Source organism: Rana temporaria, chromosome 13 (assembly GCF_905171775.1).
Source record: "Rana temporaria chromosome 13, aRanTem1.1, whole genome shotgun sequence".
In the NCBI taxonomy this organism is placed as follows: Eukaryota; Metazoa; Chordata; class Amphibia; order Anura; family Ranidae; genus Rana; species Rana temporaria.
In genome coordinates, this window is record NC_053501.1 from 51,880,127 (window position 1) to 51,901,103 (window position 20,977).

The 20,977-nt window shown below is 45.2% G+C and overlaps 1 protein-coding gene across 1 annotated transcript in view; it reads left to right on the forward strand.

The window, feature by feature from the left end:
- The window catches only part of EHD4 (EH domain containing 4), a 67,517-nt gene that overhangs the window by 31,814 nt on the left and 14,726 nt on the right, over positions 1–20,977 (forward strand). Inside the window, exons 3-4 of the mRNA XM_040333056.1 lie at positions 4,664–4,761; positions 18,296–18,708. Coding sequence (XP_040188990.1) covers positions 4,664–4,761; positions 18,296–18,708 — 511 coding nt within the window. The remainder of the gene's footprint in view (positions 1–4,663; positions 4,762–18,295; positions 18,709–20,977) is intronic.

Genomic DNA, 20,977 nt, shown 5'->3' on the forward strand with positions numbered 1-20,977 from the left:
CGTTCGGCCATAGACGGCAATGGAAATGATTTGTGTAAAAAAAAAAAAAAGTTGCACAAATCGCGGCAAAATACGCCGCATACGCGGCGTTGCTTGTCGCCTAGGTGTGAATGCAGCCTTAACACGCAGTTCCTACATGAGTATTTCAGACATGGTTAAGGCTCCATTCACACCTTGGCGACAAAACGCTCGATACGCCGGAGGGGCGAATTTGCATTGCTGTCTATGAGGTGGTTCACATCTCACGCTAAACGCCGTACGCCTGCCGCCTGAAAACAAGTCCCGGATCCTTTTTTTCAGGCGGCATTGGCGTTCGGCCATAGACAGCAATGGAAATGATTTGTGTAAAAAAAAAAAAAAAGTTACACAAATTGCGGCAAAATACGCCGCATACGCGGCGTTACTTGTCGCCTAGGTGTGAATTATCCCTAAACGGGCATAAGGATACACTGTAGTTGTAGCCAAACCAAAGTACAGTGACCAACAGTTTAAAGAATACATCAAGAACCACGGTCCCGACTCAGGACAGATCATCCTGGGTGCCACATTCCTTCTCCCACCAACGGCCTGGCCCTTACCCAAGCAGACGATCCATTATCAGATCAACCGGGGCTAAACCCTGAACCGTGTGTGTGTGTGTGTGTGTGTGTATGTGTGTGTAATATATATATATATATATATATATATATATATATATATATATATATATATATATATATATATATATTCTATATTTTTCTCCAGTCTGATTGTGTCTCCCATGTGATTCCGCCATTCCCTCACAGTGGGGGGTTCCTCCGACTTCCAGTGCTGCAGAATACGTTTCTTCATCTGAAACCGGGCCCTTGCTATCTCCAACCTAACTGGATCCTCCTCCGGCACATTATCAATAATTCCCAGCAGACACCGCTTAGGATGTGCAACTAGTTGCACCTGAAATACACAGTTGACAGTGTCCATGACCTCCGTCCAATAAAGATGTAATTTGGGACGCCTCCACGACATATGGATCAGGTCGCCATGATCCCTCATGCACCTAGTGCAGGCAGGGTCCTCTCTCGCCCCCATAGCCACCAGACAGGAGCTACTTTGGCGTGTATAGAAAATGCCATTCAATTGAATGAACTACCCAACACAGGTGTGCGAAATGCAAAAATGCACTAATGTGCCTTGTGCAGCTGTGAGTGAGGTTTTTATTGTGGCCGTTTTCAAATGAAGACTAAGCATGACAATAACCCAAAACACATAGCCAAGGCAACAAAGGAGTGGCTCAAGAAGAAGCACATTAAGTCCTAAAGTGACCTAGCCAGTCTGCAGACCTTAGTCCCATAAAAATGTGGAGGGAGCTGGAGGTTCAAGTTATCAAACGTCGGCCTTGAAATCTTAATGACTTGGAGAGGATCTGCAAAGAGGAGTGGGACAAAATCACTCCTGAGATGTGTGCAAACCTGGTGGCCAACTACAAGAAACGTCTGAGCTCTGTGATGTGGCAAAACCCCCATTGACAAAAAGTACTAAGTCATGTTTTGTGAAGGGGTCAAATACTTATTTCACTCATTTTAACCACTTAAGGATCGCCGCACGACTATATACGTTGACAGAATGGCACGGCTGGGCACATGGATGTGTGTGTATGTGTGTATAATATATATATATATATATATATATATATATATATATATATATATATATATATATATATATATATATATATATATATATATATATATATTTATATATTATATATATTCACACATGTCCCCTTTAAGAGCCCAGCCGTGGGTCGCGAGCGCGCCGCCCGGTCCGAAGCTCCATGCTCGTGGGACTCCCGGACCCGATTGCCACGGGTGTCCCGCGATCGGGTCACAGGAGCTGAAGAACGGGGAGAGGTGTGTGTGTGTGTGTAAACCTTCACTGTTCTTTGTGGCAGTGTCAGTGATCGTGTGTTCCCTGATATAGGGAACGACGATCAATGACGTCACACGTCCAGCCCCGCCCCCCTACAGTAAGAAACACACATGAGGTCACACTTAACCCCTACAGCACCCCCTAGTGCGGCCGTCACTAAATGGTGGCCCGCGGTCCGAGTCCGGACCGAGTGACACTTCTGCCCGGACCGCTAGTATAATCATAAATGTCCGCAACCATTTGTTTGTTGGGACCGCGGGTTTCCCCAGCAAACAAGTGACGCTGCGTGCGCCCGCCCCTTGCTCCTCACCACAGATCTTGAAAAGCTTGCATGGCCGCGAGAAGGGGCGTGACGTCACGTGCGTGCCCCACCCCTGCTGCTCGCGGCTCCCAATGTTCTGACGAGTGACACCTGATCCTAACTCTCCATGCAAAAAAGGGCCGTGATGTTACGTGCACGCCCTGCCCCCCTGCCCCCCTGCTATTCGCGGTTCCCGGGGTCCTGGCGCGCCTTATCTTGCAGCTTCCGCCCCTTCAGTTGTGCCCTCATTAAAGGTATGTGGGCCACATGTTAGCTAGTGATCACCAATGGGCATATTTATATTGTGCACACTGCTGGGCATATTTTTTTATGTTAAGGGGCACTCTGATGAACAAATTTTATTTTAAGGGGCATGCTGATGGACACAATTTTAATGTGCACACTGATGGGCATATTTTGTTATGGGGCACATTAATTGACCCATTTTATTGTGCCCATCAGAGTGCCCCTTAACATAAAATGTACCCATCAGCGTGCACATTAAAAATATACCCATAAGCTTGCCCCTTAAAATAGAAAGTGACCATCAGAGTGCCTCTTAAAAATAACAGATGCCCATCAGCGTGACCCTTATTTTATATTAAGGGACACGCTGATGGGCACATTTTATTTTAAGAGCAACACTGATGGGCACATTTTGAATTAAGGGGCACTCTAATGGGCAGATTTTACGTTAAGGGGCATGCTTTGTTGTGCCTATCAGAGTGCCCCTTAATATAAAATGTGCCCATCAGGGTGCCCCTTAACATAAAATTTGCCCATTAGTGTGATCCTTATTTTATGTTAAGGGGGACTCTGATGGGGACATCTGATGTAAGGAGGCACTCTGACGGCCTCATGTAAATGAGCGCTGTGGTGGGGACACCTGATGTTAAGGGGCACTGTGATGGGGACACCTGATGTTAAGGGGCGCTGTGATGGGGACACCTGATGTTAAGGGGCGCTGTGATGGGGACACCTGATGTTAAGGGGCGCTGTGATGGGGACACCTGATGTAAAGGGGCGCTGTGATGGGGACACCTGATGTAAAGGGGCGCTGTGGTGGGGACACCTGATGTAAAGGGGCGCTGTGGTGGGGACACCTGATGTAAAGGGGCGCTGTGGTGGGGACACCTGATGTTAAGGGGCGCTGTGGTGGGGACACCTGATGTTAAGGGGCGCTGTGGTGGGGACACCTGATGTAAAGGGGCGCTGTGATTGGGACACCTGATGTAAAGGGGCGCTGTGATGGGGACACCTGGTTAACCCCTTCACTGCCATTTTCACAGTAATCGGTGCATTTTTTATAGCACTGATCACCGCCATTAGTAGTAAAATATATTTTTTCTAAAATTGCCATAAAACTATCCACTATTTTGTAAACACTATAAATTTTGCGCAAATCAATCGCTAAATGCTTATTGCGTTTTTACCAAAAATAGGTAGAAGAATAAATATCGACCTAAACTGAGGGGAAAAAAGTTATTTTTTTTTTGGGGGGGGATATTTATTATAGCAAAAAAATATAGCATTTTTCTAAATTGGCGCTCTATTTTTGTTTTATAGCGCAAAAAATAAAAACCGCAGAGGTGATCAAATGCCACCAAAAGAAAGCTCTATTTGTGGGGGAAAAGAGGACACCAATTTTGTTTGGGAGCCACATATATTTTTTTTGTCTTACTGTTAAAATAAACCTACCATTAAAATTAGACTAATCATTTCTTCATCAGTGGGCAAACATACAAAACCAACAGGTGATCAAATACTTTTTTTTTTTTTCTCTCCCACTGTACATCCTGAATACGGGTATAACATGTTCGAAAAGGTGAACTTCTCCTTTGTCTGCTGACTGGGTCTGCTCTTCAGTTAGTAATGTCCCATGTAAACTGGCATATGAGGGAAGTGTCAGACCGTTTTTGAAAAGGACATAAATTTTGGGTTTTATTTAACGTTTAGGCATACCCCACTTTTAAGTACACAATGGGACCAGAGCATGTATGTAAAACGAAAATGTACTTAAAGTGAAACAATACCTTTTTTCACTTCTAGGGTGTAGTAGGGGGTCAGGAGCTGTATTTGGGGTGTCAGGAGCTGTAGTTGAGGTTTCAGGGGCTGTAGTGGGGGTGTCAGGGGCACACTGGAACAGGGCGGGCTATGCTCTCGAAGCTTCAGCTCCTTCTAGTGCGGCTGCAAAATGTCCGTACAGTACTTGTAAGACACTTTACATACACTCGGGGGTATGTCCTTACTCGCGAGTGTATGTAAAGTGAGTGTACTTAAAGCGGGGTATTCCTGTATTCAGTTGCAGCCAACCCTTGTTATGCAGCATTTCCCATTCTTGTTATGCAGCATTGCTTCTACCTTGTACTGGCAGTTCTGTATTTGTTCAAATCTAGGTATCTATTGTTGGGTCAGATTGTCACACTGATTAACATTTATTTCTGTCTCTCGCAGGTTTATGTGTTCGCAGTTGCCCAATCAGGTTCTCCAGAGCATCAGCATCATCGATTCTCCTGGAATCCTCTCTGGAGAGAAGCAACGTATTAGCAGAGGTTGGTACAGTTCACTTTTGGGTGATCACGCTAGGCTGCTGAGCTAAAACTGGACCATAAGTTGCCATCCATTTTTATTTTTTTGGCAGGATTCGCCTGCCTTGGCCAATATAAAAGCATTTGCATAGTTGGATAAGTTTGAATATACAAAATGTTTATGTTCCATTCAAAAAAGAAGTCTCTTCATTATCCATTTTATGTTTACAGTTCTGAGACTAAGACCCCTTTCATAATGAAGTGCCGCTAAACCGCTAGTCGCTTTTGTGGTTCTTTTCGGGCGCTAAGTGGGGCTTTTTTTTTTTTTTTTTTTAAGGTCGCGTGACAATGGGACCTTAAAGATATCCAGCGCTGCCCATTCATTTCAATGGGTAGGGGCGTTTTTGGAACGCTTTTTACAGAGCTCCAAACCCGACCCAAAGATATAGCTTGAAGGACTTTTTCTAACATCCCGCAAGCGCACCACCTGTGTGAAATCACTTATGCAAATTAATGGGAGGCAGTTTTCAGGTGCTTTTTCAGAGGCTATTTCTAGCGCTAAAATGCCTGAAAACTGCCTCTGTGTGAAAGGGGTCTGAGGCACAGATGGAGTGTCCTTTTTCTCTTATCGTCCATGGACGGACACAGCTCCTTAAATCTTGACAAGTGGGTTATGTTCCTGTTCACAGGAGAGGACTAGGCAGTAACATGTTGGATAAATAAATACATGTTACTTTAACAGAGTTGAACAGCCCTTGCCCAGGAGGCAGTCCCTCCGGACATAACCCTCCTCCCTGCAGCATGCAGCCCCAGTTTTTTTTCTGCCTAGCAAAGGAGAAGGACGTATGGCTCCCTTTGGGCCCAGCGCCCTGAGGAAATTTTTTATTTTATTGAGAATCTTCTATCAAATGTCGGCTGAGAGACAGGCTGGATATATAGATTGTAGTCTACTCAGTCCGGCCAGCGAGCACACCATGACTCCTGGGGTGGCCGGTGAGCTTTTGCTCCGGGGTCCACACATGACTGGGCTGTGGTGTTGTCTCACTCACAGTGGACCAGGCCGACAGCTACTGCAACGCGGTTGTATGTCTGTCAGGAATGCGTCAGCGAGTCCTCGCATGGACGGGCAAGTACAGTCCTTCCCGCCTCGGCGGGTTGGTATGGCTGGGGTGAGGGGGTCCTCCTATCTTCCTTTCCCTGCTCTCTGTCATGTTTCCCTCGGTTGCTCTGCTGCCACTGCCGGGGTGGACCTGTGGGGGGCGCGCCTTTTCCCACCAGGGGACTTTGGGGTGTCTGGGCCTGTGTATTTCTGTGGGGGTGTGAAAGACCTCATTAGGCCTTCTCATCCACATCGCAGTGTTTTGCTGCCATTTTTTTTGTAGTCTGCTATTACTATTGCGGTCGGCCACTTTACTGTGGCCGTTCCCTGCTCTATCTGAGGTGTCCGGCAGCCATTTTGGAGGTGGTTTTGGCCTCTAGTGCTGGCTTCTACAGCGCGCAGCACAGATATCCTCCTCATGATTTTACCTCACAGCTTTTTTTCACACACACACACGCTGTGTTCTGAGGCAGCGGTGCTGGTCAGTCTCCTCCTGTGGTTGGCAAGTCCCCTGGGTAACCCCCGGTCAGCACAGCAAGGAGGGTGGGCTTTATTCAGGTCTTGGATGGGTCCCCGAGAGCTGTCTGGTTATGGAGTCAGTGTCTGGTTGTTCTTCCCCAAACATGCCAGAGGTGGCAGCTGGTGCTCCTGCACCTGCGGTTCCCATGGAAATGCTCTGACTCAGACCGGACCTGGCTGTGGCTCAGGTCCCTGGTTCTGTGGAAGTGGACCAGGACCTTCCTTGTGAGGAAGACTCCTCACTTGGCTCAGTACTGGACCGGGCACTTGTCAGTGCAATTATTAATGCTGTAAGTGACTCCCTTAAGCTGGATAGTGCAGCTGAGGCATCCTCCGAGGGCTCTGTCTTTTTTTGGGTCACACAAATCAGACTGCTCTGTGAAGGTTTCTCCTTGTGTCCCTTTTTGACAAGTTCATTGATAAGGAATGGGATAAGCCGCAGTAGTCCTTTGTAGTTCCTAAGCGCCTGGCGGTTCGGTACCCCTTTGAGGAGAGCCTCTTGGGGAAAAAATGGGCTTCTCCTCCTGTAGTGGCCCCCTCCCCGGTTGCCCAGTTACGTGAGATGACCATTCTCCCTATAGAAGGGACCCCTGCCTTCAAGGGCCATACTGATAGGAGGTCCTAGGCACTGACCCGCTCCATGCTTACCATGCTGGGGTCTGCATTGCGGTCTATTGTGGCTACAACCCTGGTGTCTCGGACACTCACTGAATGGGCAAAGGTTTTGCACCAGACTGTGGAGGAGCACCAACTCCCTCCTGACGTTGTTGGGCTGGTCCAGGGCCTGGTATATGTCTGTGATGCTACACTGATCCTTGATATCCAGAGCTTCTATTTCGGAGGTGGTTTTGGGCCGCCTGATTTGGCTGAAATGCTGGTCTGCTGACCAAGCATCCACAAAAAGCCCTGGCAGAATTACCCTTCAAGGGTGGCAGGCTTTTTGGTACCTCACTGGACGAAATTTTCAAGGATGTCACTGAGGATAAGAGCACTCTCCTCCCTCAGTCCACCAGGGGGAAGGAGCCCCGCCATTAGCCGTGTCCTTCTTTTCCCACTCGGAAGCAGTATTTTTTGTCAGTCCGGGCCCGCGGGTAAACCCTCCCAGGCCGACAAAAAAGCTCTGCTGGGGGACAGAAACGTCCCTGGGTGTGTAAGCCGAACAAACCGGCACTTAAATCCGCCAATGCATGAAGTCTTGCTCCCTGCCTGACTCATGGGTGGGGGGGACAGCTTCGCAGGTACACAGCTCGGTGGACCTCCCTGCTCTCCGACCAGTGGGTCTGCAAGGTGATCTCTTCGGGGTACAAGATAGTTTGTTTCCTCTCCACTGAACCGATTCTTTTCCCTCAAGTATCCCTCTCCTTCCGGCTCATCGGTCTGCACTGTTGGGGGCAGTGCAGGACCGGCTAAGTTGCGGGGTAATTTTACCCGTTCCGCAGGATGAGAGGTTTCAGGGTTTTTATTTAAATAGGTTTGTGGTCCCGAAGAAGGACGGGTTCCATCCGGTTTTGGACCTCAAAGCTCTAAATGCCTTTTGTGAGAGGCAGATGCGCATGGAATCCATTCGTTCAGTGGTAGCTGTGCTCCATCCGGGGGACCTTCTGGTGTCCTTGGATATCAAGGACGCATACTTTCATGTCCCAATTTGCGCAAGTCACTAGAGGTTACTGCGCTTCGCGATAGGGGAGGACCACTATCAGTTTGTGGCCCTTCCTTTTGGTCTTACGTCGGCACCAAGACTTTTCACCAGGGTTTCACTAGCTTTGCTGAGACAGTGAGGCATTGCCATCGTGGGCTACTTAGATGACCTTCTTCTGAGAGCAGCTTCTGACTCAGAATTGGGGGAAGATGTGTCTATAGCCAGCCAGACCCTCCAAGATTTCGGGTGGGTGTTAAACATTCAGAAGTCGGTCCTGGTGCCGACTCAGCATTTGGAGTACCTAGGGTTGATTCTGGACTCCTTGGTATAGAAGATCTTTCTTCCCCTTGAGAAGTTGCTGACTCTTCAGTCTGCAGTGAAGGTGTTGGCATCTCGCAAATGGTCGTCTCTCCGTTTTAACATGCAGGTCCTGGGCCTGAGGGTTGTCTCCTTCGAGGCGGTACCGTATGCCCAGTTCCACACTCGTGTTTTGCAGAAGGAGATACTTGTCAAGTGGAACAAATCTCCTTTTGTCTCTGGATCGTCAGATTCAGGTAATTCACCTTTGTTAGTCTCTCTCAATTGGTGGCTGAGATCCCCGACTCTTCGGTCCGGGAAGTCGTTTCTTCCCTTCCAGTGGACGGTGATTACGACGGACGCCAGCCTCACGGGTTGGGGGGTGGTGTCTAGGGGGGGTCCAGTCGGCCAGTGTCGATGGACTCTAGAAGAATCCCGTCTGCCGATAATTGTCCTAGAACTCCGGGCGATCAGGCTATGCCTCTACTCGTGGTCGAGGAGGTTGCATGGTCGCCCGAACAGGATTCAGTCGGACAACGCCACGGCGGTGGCTTATGTCAATCATCAGGGGGGAACACTGAGCTTGGCTGCAGCATCCGAGGTCTCTCGCATCCTAAGATGTGTGGAAGGTAGCGTGCCGGCTCTGTCGGCCGTCTATATTCCGGGCGCGCAAAACTGGCAGGCGGACTACCTGAGTCGCCAGATGCGGGACCAGGGGGAATGGTCATTGCATCCGCAGGTGTTTTAACTCCCTTGCAGGAGGTGGGTCACACAGGACGTGGATCTCCTGGCCTCTGGTCTCAACCGCAAGCTGTCGAAGTTCGTGGTCCGGTCAAGAGATCCCTGAGCAAATGCGTTAGACACGTTGGTGGCCCTGTGGGGTCCGTATCGGCTACTTTATTCCTTTCCCCCATTAAAGTTTCTTCCTTGGCTGCTCCGCAGAGTGGAGGTCGAGGGGATCCCGATGATTCTAATCGCTCTAGATTGCCACGGAGTCCTTGGTGCGCCGATCTCGGGCGCCTGATGGCGGATGTGCCCTGGCGGCTGCCAATGCAGGAGGACCTTCTGACTTAAGGTCCCATACTTCATCCTGCTTTACAGTCCCTGGCTTTAATGTCATGGCTATTGAAAGCCAGGTGTTGAGGGACCCCGGGGTCTTTCCGTCTCGGTCATCTCAACCTTGCTGAGGGCACGGAGGTCTTCTTCTAGGAAGATCTACCATGGCACCTGGAAGGCCTACATCTTTGTGCGAAGAAATGGGGTGGCGTCCAGACGTACACTGTGTCCAGGGTCCTGCTGTTTTTACAGAGTGGAGTAGACTTTTTGCAAATTTTACTAGGTTGATGTGAGTGCATCTTCTGATGCTTCCTTCGGCCGCAAGGTTTTGCAGGCGGCTGTTTAAAGTTGCAACTCCTTCGTTGAGGAGCTCTGCTTGTTTTGGGGTGAAGTTACATTTATTTTTTTAATGATACTGTTCCCACCCCTCATTTTTTTACACTGCTTGGGTGACATCCCACTTGTCAAGATTTAATGAGCTGTGTCTGTCCATGGACGATAAGGAAAAATCTAATTTTTTTTTGTACTCGACGTAAAATCCTTTTCTCTGTCGCTCATGGACGGACACCGCACCCACCCCTCCTTTTTAGGTTTGTACTGCTTGTTACGAACTGAGGCTGCATGCTGCAGGGAGGAGGGTTATGTCCGGAGGGACCGCCCCCTGGGTGGGGCTGTTCAACTCCTGTTAAAGCAGTGTTTCTCAATTCCAGTCCTCAGGCCCCCCCAACAGGTCAGGTTTTCAGGATTTCCATTATTTTGCACAGGTGATTTGATCAGTTTTACTGCCTTAGTAATCACCACAGCCTTTTCATCTGAGGGAAATCCTGAAAACCTGACCTGTTGGGGGGGCCTGAGGACTGGAATTGAGAAACACTGTGTTAAAGTAACATGTATTTAATTATCTAACATGTTTCTGCCTAGTCCTCTCCTGTGAACAGGAACATAACCCACTTGTCGAGATTTAACCACTTGCCACCCGCCCTATTACAAAATGACGGCGGCAAAGTAGTTTCAATATCCTGACCCGAGGCGATCGTTGTTAAAGGGTGTCAGTCTGACACCCCGCAACACCGATCTAGGTAAAGAGTCTGACGGAGACTCTTTACCACGTGATCAGCCGTGTCCAATCACGGCTGATCAAGATGTAAACAAGAAGAGGCGGTTATCCACTTTTCCTCACTCGCGTCTGTGCTGATCGATTATCAGCGCAGCCCCCGTGTGGGCATGTGGGCTGGTATAGTAGGGACTTGCCCCCTTACTATGGGGGTAATAGCCTGTTTTGGGGCTGGTTATTTCAGGGGAAATGTGTTGGGGTGTTTTATACACTGAGGCCCAGATTCACGTAGGGAGCGCGTATTTGTGAGCGGGCGTAACGTATACGAATTACGCTACGCCTCCGCAACTTTGACAGGCAAGTGCAGTATTTACAAAGCAAAGTTGCGGTGGCGTAGCGTAAATAGGCCTGCGTAAGCCTGCCTAATTCAAATATGGAACATGTGGGCGTTTTTTATGTTAATTTATTGTGACCCCACGTAAATGACGCTTTTTACGAACGGCGCATGCGCTGTCCGTGAAAGTATCCCAGTGCGCATGCTCTAAATTAACCCGCGAAAAGCCAATGCTTTCGACGTGAACGTAAATGACGCACAACCCTATTCGCGATCGACTTGCGCAAATCGACGAAAAATTTGACGCTGGCCCGACGTCCATACTTGACATTGGCTGCACCTCATATAGCAGGGGTAACTTTACGCTGGAAAAAGCCGAACGTAAATGGCATATCTGTACTGCGACGGCCAGGCGTACGTTCGTGAATTGGCGTATCTAGCTGATTTACATATTCTAGGCGTAAATCGGCGTACACGCCCCTAGTGGCCAGCGTAAATATGCAGTTAAGATACGACGGCGTAGGAGACTTACGCTGGTCGTATCTTAGAGAAATTCTGGCATATGTGATTCTTTGAATCAGGCGCCAAGATATGACGCCTTACACTCCGAGATACGACGGCGTATCTCCTACGTGAATCTGGGCCTTAATCTGTGTATGAACACAAGTTTCAGCACCATGGAAAGCATGCTAGAAAATGAATGAAAACCCATCCCTGTTGAATTAAAATTTGACAAAAGGTGAAAAAACACTACTACTGCACTGTCAAGATTCACCCCCGGCAGGAGTCAAACTAACACGTTTTGCACAGTAAAAGTCGTATAACACATGTGATGAATCCTGACAGAAACTGTTGAGTGAATCCCACTTGTAACAGGAGTGACTTTTGGGCACAGATTGAGCCAGGAGATGGGGTGGCAAGTGAATCATAATTCATGTATTACATGAGATGGGACATTAATAATAATAATTCATGTTTTTAGGATGTCTTGAGATATCACAAGTTGTTGGCTTATTCAATGTGGGGACACATTCTTTTGAAAGGTGTTAATTGCATCTACTCCTAGACATTTCATTGTCCATTGTGTAAAGGTGTTAATTCAGGTCTGCTCCTAGACCTTTCCATCGTGTGATAGCACGGTTTGGAGCCTGTTGATGCAGAGGTGTGAATACCTTTCTGTCAAGCTGTATGCGGAGACAGAACGTCTGTCTAGGGATGTGGATTGAGAAGAGATCATTGTGTGATGGTGTTTTGTTTGAGTTCTGTTAATGAAGGAATGTGCAGTGATTAGGTCAGGGTAATTATAGAATGTTTAGTAATTAGCCTTAGTGTGTGATTAGGGGGGTGGAGACTGCATTGTCCCTTTTTGATTACTGTCACATGCTTGTAACTGCATAAAAAGCTGAGAACAAACCATTAAAGCATTCATTCATTTTGGAACAAGTACAGAGCTGCGTGTCTCGTCTTGATTCTGGGGAAATGGGATGGATCGGGTCCTGTCGGTTGGAGTGTCGATAAGCTGTCTTGGATGGGATGGAAGGTCGTAAACGGTGGTGACCGTTACACCACAAATTTTTAGCTTGGAGTTTTTTTCTTCACTGGGTGAACTTCCATCAGTGAATCATTGATAAATACACCCCAAGTAGTCTATTTATAAATGTTCTCGCACAAGTTGCCCACAAATGGATTAAATTAACAATGTGGGAACCCTGGGTGAAAGTCATGTGAAAACCATTTATAAATAGACCCGTAGTCCTCTACACTGGGTAACTGACTTTCAGCGGTTGGGGACATTTTTGCCCAGCTCAGCAATTTTGCATCATCTTTGTATTTCCTTTTTTATAAGCGGAAGTGGAATATTTTATTCAGTTTCACACCAGTAGAGTATTTTGTTGTTTTGAGAAATCATCTTGTTTTCGCAATCCACTAAAAATAGACTTGCGAGTACTCTCTAATCTTCAGACAGTTGGGTTTATTTTCTCGGTTTTGTTGCATTATGATTCAGTGGTGAGCTGCATTTATGTGCAGATGATTGCCTCTAATTTTGTGGCCTTTTAAAACCCCACCTTTCTGACACATTTCAGGTTGTAAAACCACTTGAAATGATTTGCAAGCCTGTTATGCGCTTCTTTTGTGCGTCAGGCAGGCCTCCCATTAAATATGTGTTGAATATCGTCAAATGTTTAGCAGAAAGATTTCTTTAAAGAAATAAGCTCACAACTTGCTGCATGCTTTGCAGCTGCTTGTTGTGCATGTGGCCCTATAGGAAATCTGGAACCCAGTGGGCACAAGGCCAATACACTGTTTTAGTTCTTTTCATTCTAGGGTAGGATTTGGGACTTTAGGATTTCCGTTTTTGCGTAAAAATTCTGCTGCTTCCTGACATTCTCAAGGCACAAACACCTTTTTATGAAATATTTTTGATTGCTCTTCTCCATAGTTGAAGTTCCAGTTGTATTGGGCTGGCCAGGATCAAACGGGCTTTGATTACTGTGCTGTTTGACATCCTACCCCTAAGGCTCCATTCACACTAATGCTTTTTTTGGTGCATTTTGCAGAAATGCAAGGAAATTTTTTAACATGGTTTCCTATGGAACATGTTCACATTAATGCTTTTTAGTGCCTCTGCGTTTTTTCCAGCAAAAAGCAGCATTTTGCATGCAATAGAATTCAATGGACCTGCATCCAAAACGCATTTTGCCGCGATTTGCGTTTTGCGTTTTTTTTCCAACCTGTTCATAGCTGGTTGTTAAAGGAAATGTAAAAAAAATAAAAATTACTGGCAAAAAAAAAAAAAAACGCAAATCGCGGTAAAATCACAAGTCAAACGCAGCAAGCACCGCAAAAAGCATTTCAAAAACGCTCAAAAGCAACATGCATAGGTGTGAATCGAGCCTTAATCTTTTTTTTCATGTACAGCTGGTGGAACTTGGAGGCCTTGGTTAAATTTCCCAGGATTCCCCAATCGGGTCTTTTTATTTCCTGCAAATATTCACGGTCGATGGAAATGATTTTATTAAGACTTCCTTCCCCTTCCCTTTTTTTTTTTTTTTTTTTTTTTTTAAATCATCAAATGGTCTGTTGCATTTGCAAAGTCAGTTTTCAAAGAGGAGAGCCTGACCCAAGCTTAAATCCGGCATCGTACATTCCAGGGCATTTCTCCTCCCAGCGGCCACCAGGAACCTCAGCAGCCCCAAACCCAGAGGAGGGGGGCAACAGGGCCTCCATCCCGGGGCAGAGCCGCCAAAGCCCTCCAGGCAAGGGCCCCATCAAAGCACCAAGGCTGCCGTAGTGCAAAAAAAACAAGGGGGGGGGGGGAAACATGAGACAAGAACTTAAAGTGGAGGTTCCCCCTAAAAAAAAAAAAAAAATTCTAATACATTCAGAAGACTGATTACACTGTGGGTATGCTGTGTGTTTTTTTTTTTTTTTTCGTACATACCTCGTTATCGCCGTTTCATCCCTTGGCTTCCGGGTATGATTCTTGCGGGTCTGGGCGTTCCTAGTTGATTGACGTTCCTCCGACCGACGCATACTTGACGTCACAACTTTCCGAAAGAAGCCGAACGTCGCTGCGCAGGCGCCGTATAGAGCCGACTCTATACGGCGCCTGCGCAATGACGTTCGGCTTCTGTCGGAAAGTAGTGACGCGCAGTATGCGCCGGTCGGAGGAACGTCGATCAACTAGGAATGCCCAGTCCAGCAAGAATCATACCTGGAAGCCAAGGGATGAAACGGCGATAACGAGGTATGTACGAAAAAAAAACAAAAAAAAAAAAAAACCCCAGCTTACCCGCAGTGTAATCAGTGTCTTCTGAATGTATTGTTAGAATTTTTTTTTTTAGGGGGACCTCCACTTTAAGGAAATTCAGGAAAAATATAGCAAACATTAAATTGGTCAGGTTTGTCGGGTCCAGTGACCGAAAAGGCTGATTCCTTCTTTTAAACATGCATACACGCATTAGCTTCAAGTAATTTTAAGTGTTGCTTGCATAGGTACATGGTAATAGACGGGGGTGAAATGGCTTTCCTTGATTAAAATGCTGCTTTAGGCGCTCCTTGGTTCTCTTCACATAACCAAAATCCAAGGCATGCGGTCATAATTTCTCTACTGAATGTGAGGATTGGGAGTATTGCTGGCCATACACGACTTTAATTTCAGCCAATTCCTCCTGAATCGGCTGTGAGTGGCCCCAAAGGATTGAAAACGAAAGGAACCAAGTGTAAAATTGTCGGAGGAACAGGGACTGCATTGAATCGGATGCAATGACTGTTTGGATTTTTAGATGGCCACAGGTCTGAATACAACAGCTGCTACTCCTCCCATGTTTAGTGTTGGAAGGTGAAGTCAAATGATTTTTACTAGTTCAGCCCTCGGGGCTGAATAAGAAATATTAGTGTGCATGACTAGCCTAAGTTTGGCTGCTTCTTTCCTTCAGAAGAGATCATGTGATCTAGGCTTTGGGGAATAAAACCATTTATTAATCTCATTTTATAGCTTTAAAGTAGGTCCAAACCTCAGACATGATATGTGAACCAAGCAATATCCCTCTATAGTGTGTACTTGTCTCATTCCAGAGAACAAAGTGTAATTTCTGTCTGCTGCTTTGTTCCTCTGCTATCGGCATGAGTCACTTCTGACACATTTTCCTGACACCAAGTGGTAAAAAGGTGACAGGGGAAGAAGCTCCAGCACACAGCCTCTGACTGACAAACTTAGCTTTGTTCCTGTGTTGAAAGGGGGGTGTGTCCCTTACCTCCAATCAGCCCTCGGTTTTCCTCACGGCGTGTAACCAGCTCCCAGCCCCCTGCTTTCAGAAGCTCAGACAAGCTGTATTAACCACTTGCTTACTGCAAGTGGTTAAATAAAAAATAAATAAGAAAACCTGAATGTGCTACATTCAGCTTAAATTGCTTAACTACTTGCTGACCTGCCGCCATCATTCTACGGCGGCAGGTTGGCTCTCCTGTGCGAGAGCCCGTAGCTCTACGTCGGCTCTCTCGCAGGCAACTAGGGGCGCGCGTGCAACTAGGGACGACTCCCGTGCGCGTGCCCGGCGGGCGCGATCGACGCCGGTCACACGCGATTGCTCGTTACAGAGCGGGGACCGGGAGCTGTGTGTGTAAACACACAGCTCCCGGTCCTGTCAGGGGGGGAAATGCTAATCCTCTGTACAATGTATGAACAGAAGATCAGTGATTTCCCCTAGTGAGGCCACCCCCCCACAGTAAGAACACATCCAGGGAACATACTTAACCCCTTCACTGCCGGTGGCATTTTTATAGTAATCCATGCATTTTTATCGCACTGATCGCTATAAAAATGCCAATGGTCCCAAAAATGTGTAAAAAGTGTCCGCCAGAATGTCGCAGTACCGAAAAAAAAACGCTGATCGCAGCCATTACTAGTAAAAAAAAAAATTAATAAAAATACCCCCTATTTTGTAAACGCGATAACTTTTGCGCAAACCAATCAATAAACGCTTATTGCGATTTTTTTTTTTTTTTAACGAAAAATATGTAGAAGAATACGTATCGGCCTAAACTGAGGAAAAAAATTGTGTTTTTTATTTTTTTATATATTTTTGGGGGATATTTATTATAGCAAAAAGTAAAAAATATTCATTTTTTTTTCAAAATTGTCGCTCTATTTTTGTTTATAGTGCAAAAACTAAAAACCGCAGAGGTGATCAAATACCACCAAAAGAAAGCTGTATTTGTGGGAAAAAAAGGACGCCAATTTTGTTTGGGAGCCACGTCACACGACACGCAATTGTCAGTTAAAGCGACGCAGTGCCGAGTCGCAAAAAGTACTCTGGTCTTTGACAGCAATATGGTCCGGGGGTTAAGTGGTTAAATTCACGATGGCATGACACGCTTGCTCCCAGGTCTTATTTCTTTTGCGGTGCAGGGTGGGAGGATCCTTCTTGGAGGGTTTGCGCTGCTGCTTGATGCTCGCTCGCGCTCTCTCTCTCTCACACACACACAGTTCATATCGTATACATGTCCGGTTACATCTAGTGTATTTCTGTGGGTTGTTTTGTTGATAATCGGAATTGCTTTTGCTTGGCTGTCATGTGTTTTCCAAAGATAAGGTTTTTTTTTTTTTTGGTTGTCAAGTGAAAGGAAAGGGAAGTTTATGAAACGCCCAGTGACATTAGACATTATTTCAACAAATCTATCTGATATTATTTTAAAACCGATAGCCAAGTATGTAGGTCCATCTGAAGGTGATTCACAAACCAACGGAAAATCTCAATAAGATAACACATATTCTATAGTAGGACAAACAAGAGCAAGGACAAATATTTTTGTGTTTTCTTTGGCTAGGAAAAATTCCCAGTGCTTTGACCTCATGTATGCCATGCTAAAAAAAGAAAACCTCTGCTAGGTAGAAATAGGTGATGGCAATAGCTGTTTGGCTGCTATGTTGGGGGTGGGGGGGGGGGGGGAGAAAGTATTGCCTATAGCTCTACTCTGATTAGATATAAGCTGCCTCTTCTACAGTTCAAAATGTTCAGCCGACCTGCTAAAGTTTCCAATTTTGCTAATTTTATTAAAACTTTATCCAAGTTTTCCTCTCGGCTGTATTGCAGGTTTGAGCTTTATATCCTGCTGCCTGACCAGGATCGTGTACTGTGTTGCACAAATGTGCATTTTTTTTTTTTGTGCATTGTCGTGCTACAGAAATTTGGCAGCCCATTAGTTTTAATAGACTGCCCTATGTGTGATAATTGCAGCAAAGTAGCTTACACTGCTTCCCTTTTTTTAAATTGGTCTTCATTGAAAAATGGCACGATACATTAAAGGGGTTGTAAACCTTTGGGGTTTTTCGAAACTCTTTTGAAGGTGGTACAAATCATTCCAGAAGCTCAAACCAATCTTCCCAATGAATGCTGGAGGAAGTTTGGTGAGGTAGACTGTCATTTATTTATTAAGGGTATTTCTATATCACTTGGTTTACACCGTGCTTTGTTTCGTACATATACTTCTAAAAACTATTGTCCCCTAAGACAGTGCATACCCATTAACAAACTTGTAGCATGTTTTAATCAAGAATGGTTGAGACCATTGCTTCCCCCTTCACCAAAGCTATCCTACACCAGCCAAAGACCATCCTGCTTCGGTCTTAAGCTTCCGGATTGCTTGGACTCAATGTTGCAATGAGGCACCCAAGTGATTGCTCGATCGCTCATATCCTATGCTTTGGTTTCTTATTTGCCAGCTTGTATCACATGGTGTACTTCCATCTGGTTCTTTCTACTTTAAAAAATAAATACATTTAAAAAGTCTGCTTATTATGCACTTGAACTCATGGGCACAGGTAAAGAATGATCCCAAATGTGGCATGATGGCAAGATTGCATTATTTCCACTCTGCTACCATTCTTACCATCTCAACTCTTGCTCTGGGCCCTCCGATTCCCAGAGCACTGCGTAAGAGTACCTGGGCCCTACCAATGTGGTACTGTAAGTTTTCTTGCTTTGCAAAACAGGGATGTGACAGTCTTCTGGTCTGAAATGAAAAATGTCTCATTACTAATATATATTTTTACCGTAGGTTATGACTTCTGCCAAGTCTTGCAATGGTTTGCAGAACGGGTTGACCGGATTATTCTTCTCTTTGATGCCCATAAACTGGATATATCCGATGAGTTCTCAGAAGCAATTAAAGCCTTTCGGGGTCAAGATGACAAAATTCGTGTGGTCCTCAACAAGGCTGATCAAGTGGATACCCAGCAGCTGATGAGAGTCTATGGCGCCCTCATGTGGTCATTGGGAAAGGTTATTAACACCCCAGAAGTAGTCCGTGTTTACATTGGCTCATTCTGGGCAAAACCTCTGCAGAATACTGAGAACAGGAAACTCTTTGAAATGGAAGCCCAGGATCTCTTCCGGGATATCCAGAGCCTGCCGAAAAATGCTGCTCTTCGAAAACTTAACGACCTAATTAAGAGAGCTCGTCTTGCTAAGGTATGAATTTTGTATGTTTAGTTTTGCAGAAATATATATATATAATTTCAGGTGTCTTTAGATCCATAATGACCATATACAAATGACTGGGGTTTATTATTGTAAGCACTTTGGATGGGCGTCAAAACCATTTGCAGGACCTCTGGTAAGGCATAAAGCCTACAGATGGTGTTCTAATGTTTTATATATTGCGGTTACAAGCTAGCCAGCCCTAACCAGCACAAACGCATTTGGATTTAAAGCCTGACATATGCCACTGTCCCCAATCTATATGCTGATAGAACAGAGCCTTTGGAGTCACTCTGCACATGCCCAGTTTAGTGTGTATTGCTAGAGAGGTTTTTGTTGGGAGGGTGTATGTGATCAGCAGAGGGCCATTTGGCACTGTCCAGACAGAGGGTCAGGGGTCCTGCAGCCTCAGACAGTCAGAAGAGAATGAAAACTCCTCCTACAAGCTTTAACAGACACTGATAGAAGTCTCAAGACTGCTCTAACTGCTAATCAGGAAAGGTATTTGGCAGTTTAAAGGGTCACTAAAGGAATTTTTTTTTATCTAAATAGCTTCCTTTACCTTACTGCAGGCCTGGTTTCATGTCCTCATTGTTCGTTTTTGCTTTGAAGTTGCTGTAATTCTGCTGTGATCTCCACACTTCCTGCTTGTCTGGCTCCTTATAACCACAGTACTGGGAGCTTTTCACGGTGGTCTAAGCTGTCATTACTGTGTGTCTAAAACTTCCCAGAACCAATCAGATTCATTTTAAAAACAAAACACTGCCCTGGATTTGTTTGTTTTTGTTCTGTGTCTCTCTAGTTCACAGAAATATGAAACCAATTTAAAAGTGAAAGTGGAACTAGAGGCACATTATATGATTGATTTTTTTATCTACTTTTAATCATTTTTAAAAGGAATCAGTTAACTTTTATGTCTCTATACCCTGTAAACAGTCATTTCAGCAAAAAAAATGTTTTCCTTTACTGACGCTTTAAAAAAAAATTCTGTGTACTGTGAGAGACCAGATATAGTCAATGCAGGGTCCTGGGTTTAGTAACACTTTAAGTATTTTACATTTACCAAGCCTCATGTAGGAAATATGTGAATGACAAATGGACACGTTTTCCTTCTACCAACCAATCAGCTTTTCCTATAGTGTTGCTATTCCGTAAGGGGGATTTGGATTGGTTAGGAGAAAAGCACAATCTGTCCTTCTAGATGAGGCCTTGTAGGCTAACAGCCAATCAGTGGGTCCTACATATCGTCAATCTCAGTGAGTCCCGAGGAATGCTTGAAGCTAATGTGCGTCCTCGGCAGCAGTGTACATGTTTTATTTATTTTTTTGTATTCTATTGACCCAAATGTATTCTCTAATAATAATAATGGCTTCACAAAAATGCATTGTTCATTCCAGAAACTTCTGCATTGCCAAAAATAACACGGCAAGAAGTCGAAGTATTTAGCTATACAGTTTATTTTGACTAGTAACAATAGCGACTGGTATGATTAGTATGAAATCTGGAAACCTGATATACATCACTAGTTCCTGTCCTTAAAGCAGGTCAGGAGCAGTACTATTAGACATCATTCATAAAATAAATTCCATGAACCCTCTTGTAAGATTGCTAGGCAGGGTACCAGTTCATACATAACATTGATCGTTGCTGTTTCCTGTTTTAAAACTCATGTCTGACCTTGAAAACCTGAATAACCTGTTTGGATTGTATATCATTTTAAGAGTCTTTCCAGAAGGAAACGCCTTGTATTTTCCACCCTGAAGTAGTCGGCGCTGTATCCTGTGTTCTCATAATTACATCTGCATTAGTGCGCACGATTACTTTCCTTTTAGAAGGCTCCATTCATTCTTTTAAAGTGAACTTTTGCTTTGTCTATACTAGGTAAAAAAAATGGTTATTTTTTTTGTAATACATTTTTTTTCTTCTGTAGAGGTTGTTTTTAACTTTTAACATAATTTGACCAAAAGTGTTCATGGCGATTTGTATTATATTGCACTTTTTAGGTGTCCGTCACATTGAAACAAGCATGGTTGCTATAAGTCTTGTCATGCACTGCATTCAGTAGACTTTAATGGGACCAGTAGAGCATGGCACAGCTTTCTCAAGGACATTCAACATGGCATGGTAGTTGGCATGAACCCTGTAGAAAACATTAGATTTTAAGGCTGGGCTCACACTTAAAGGAGTTGTAAAGAAATAAAAATGTTCACCTTAATGCAATCTATGCATTAAGGTGAAAAAACATCGGATGCTGCCGCCC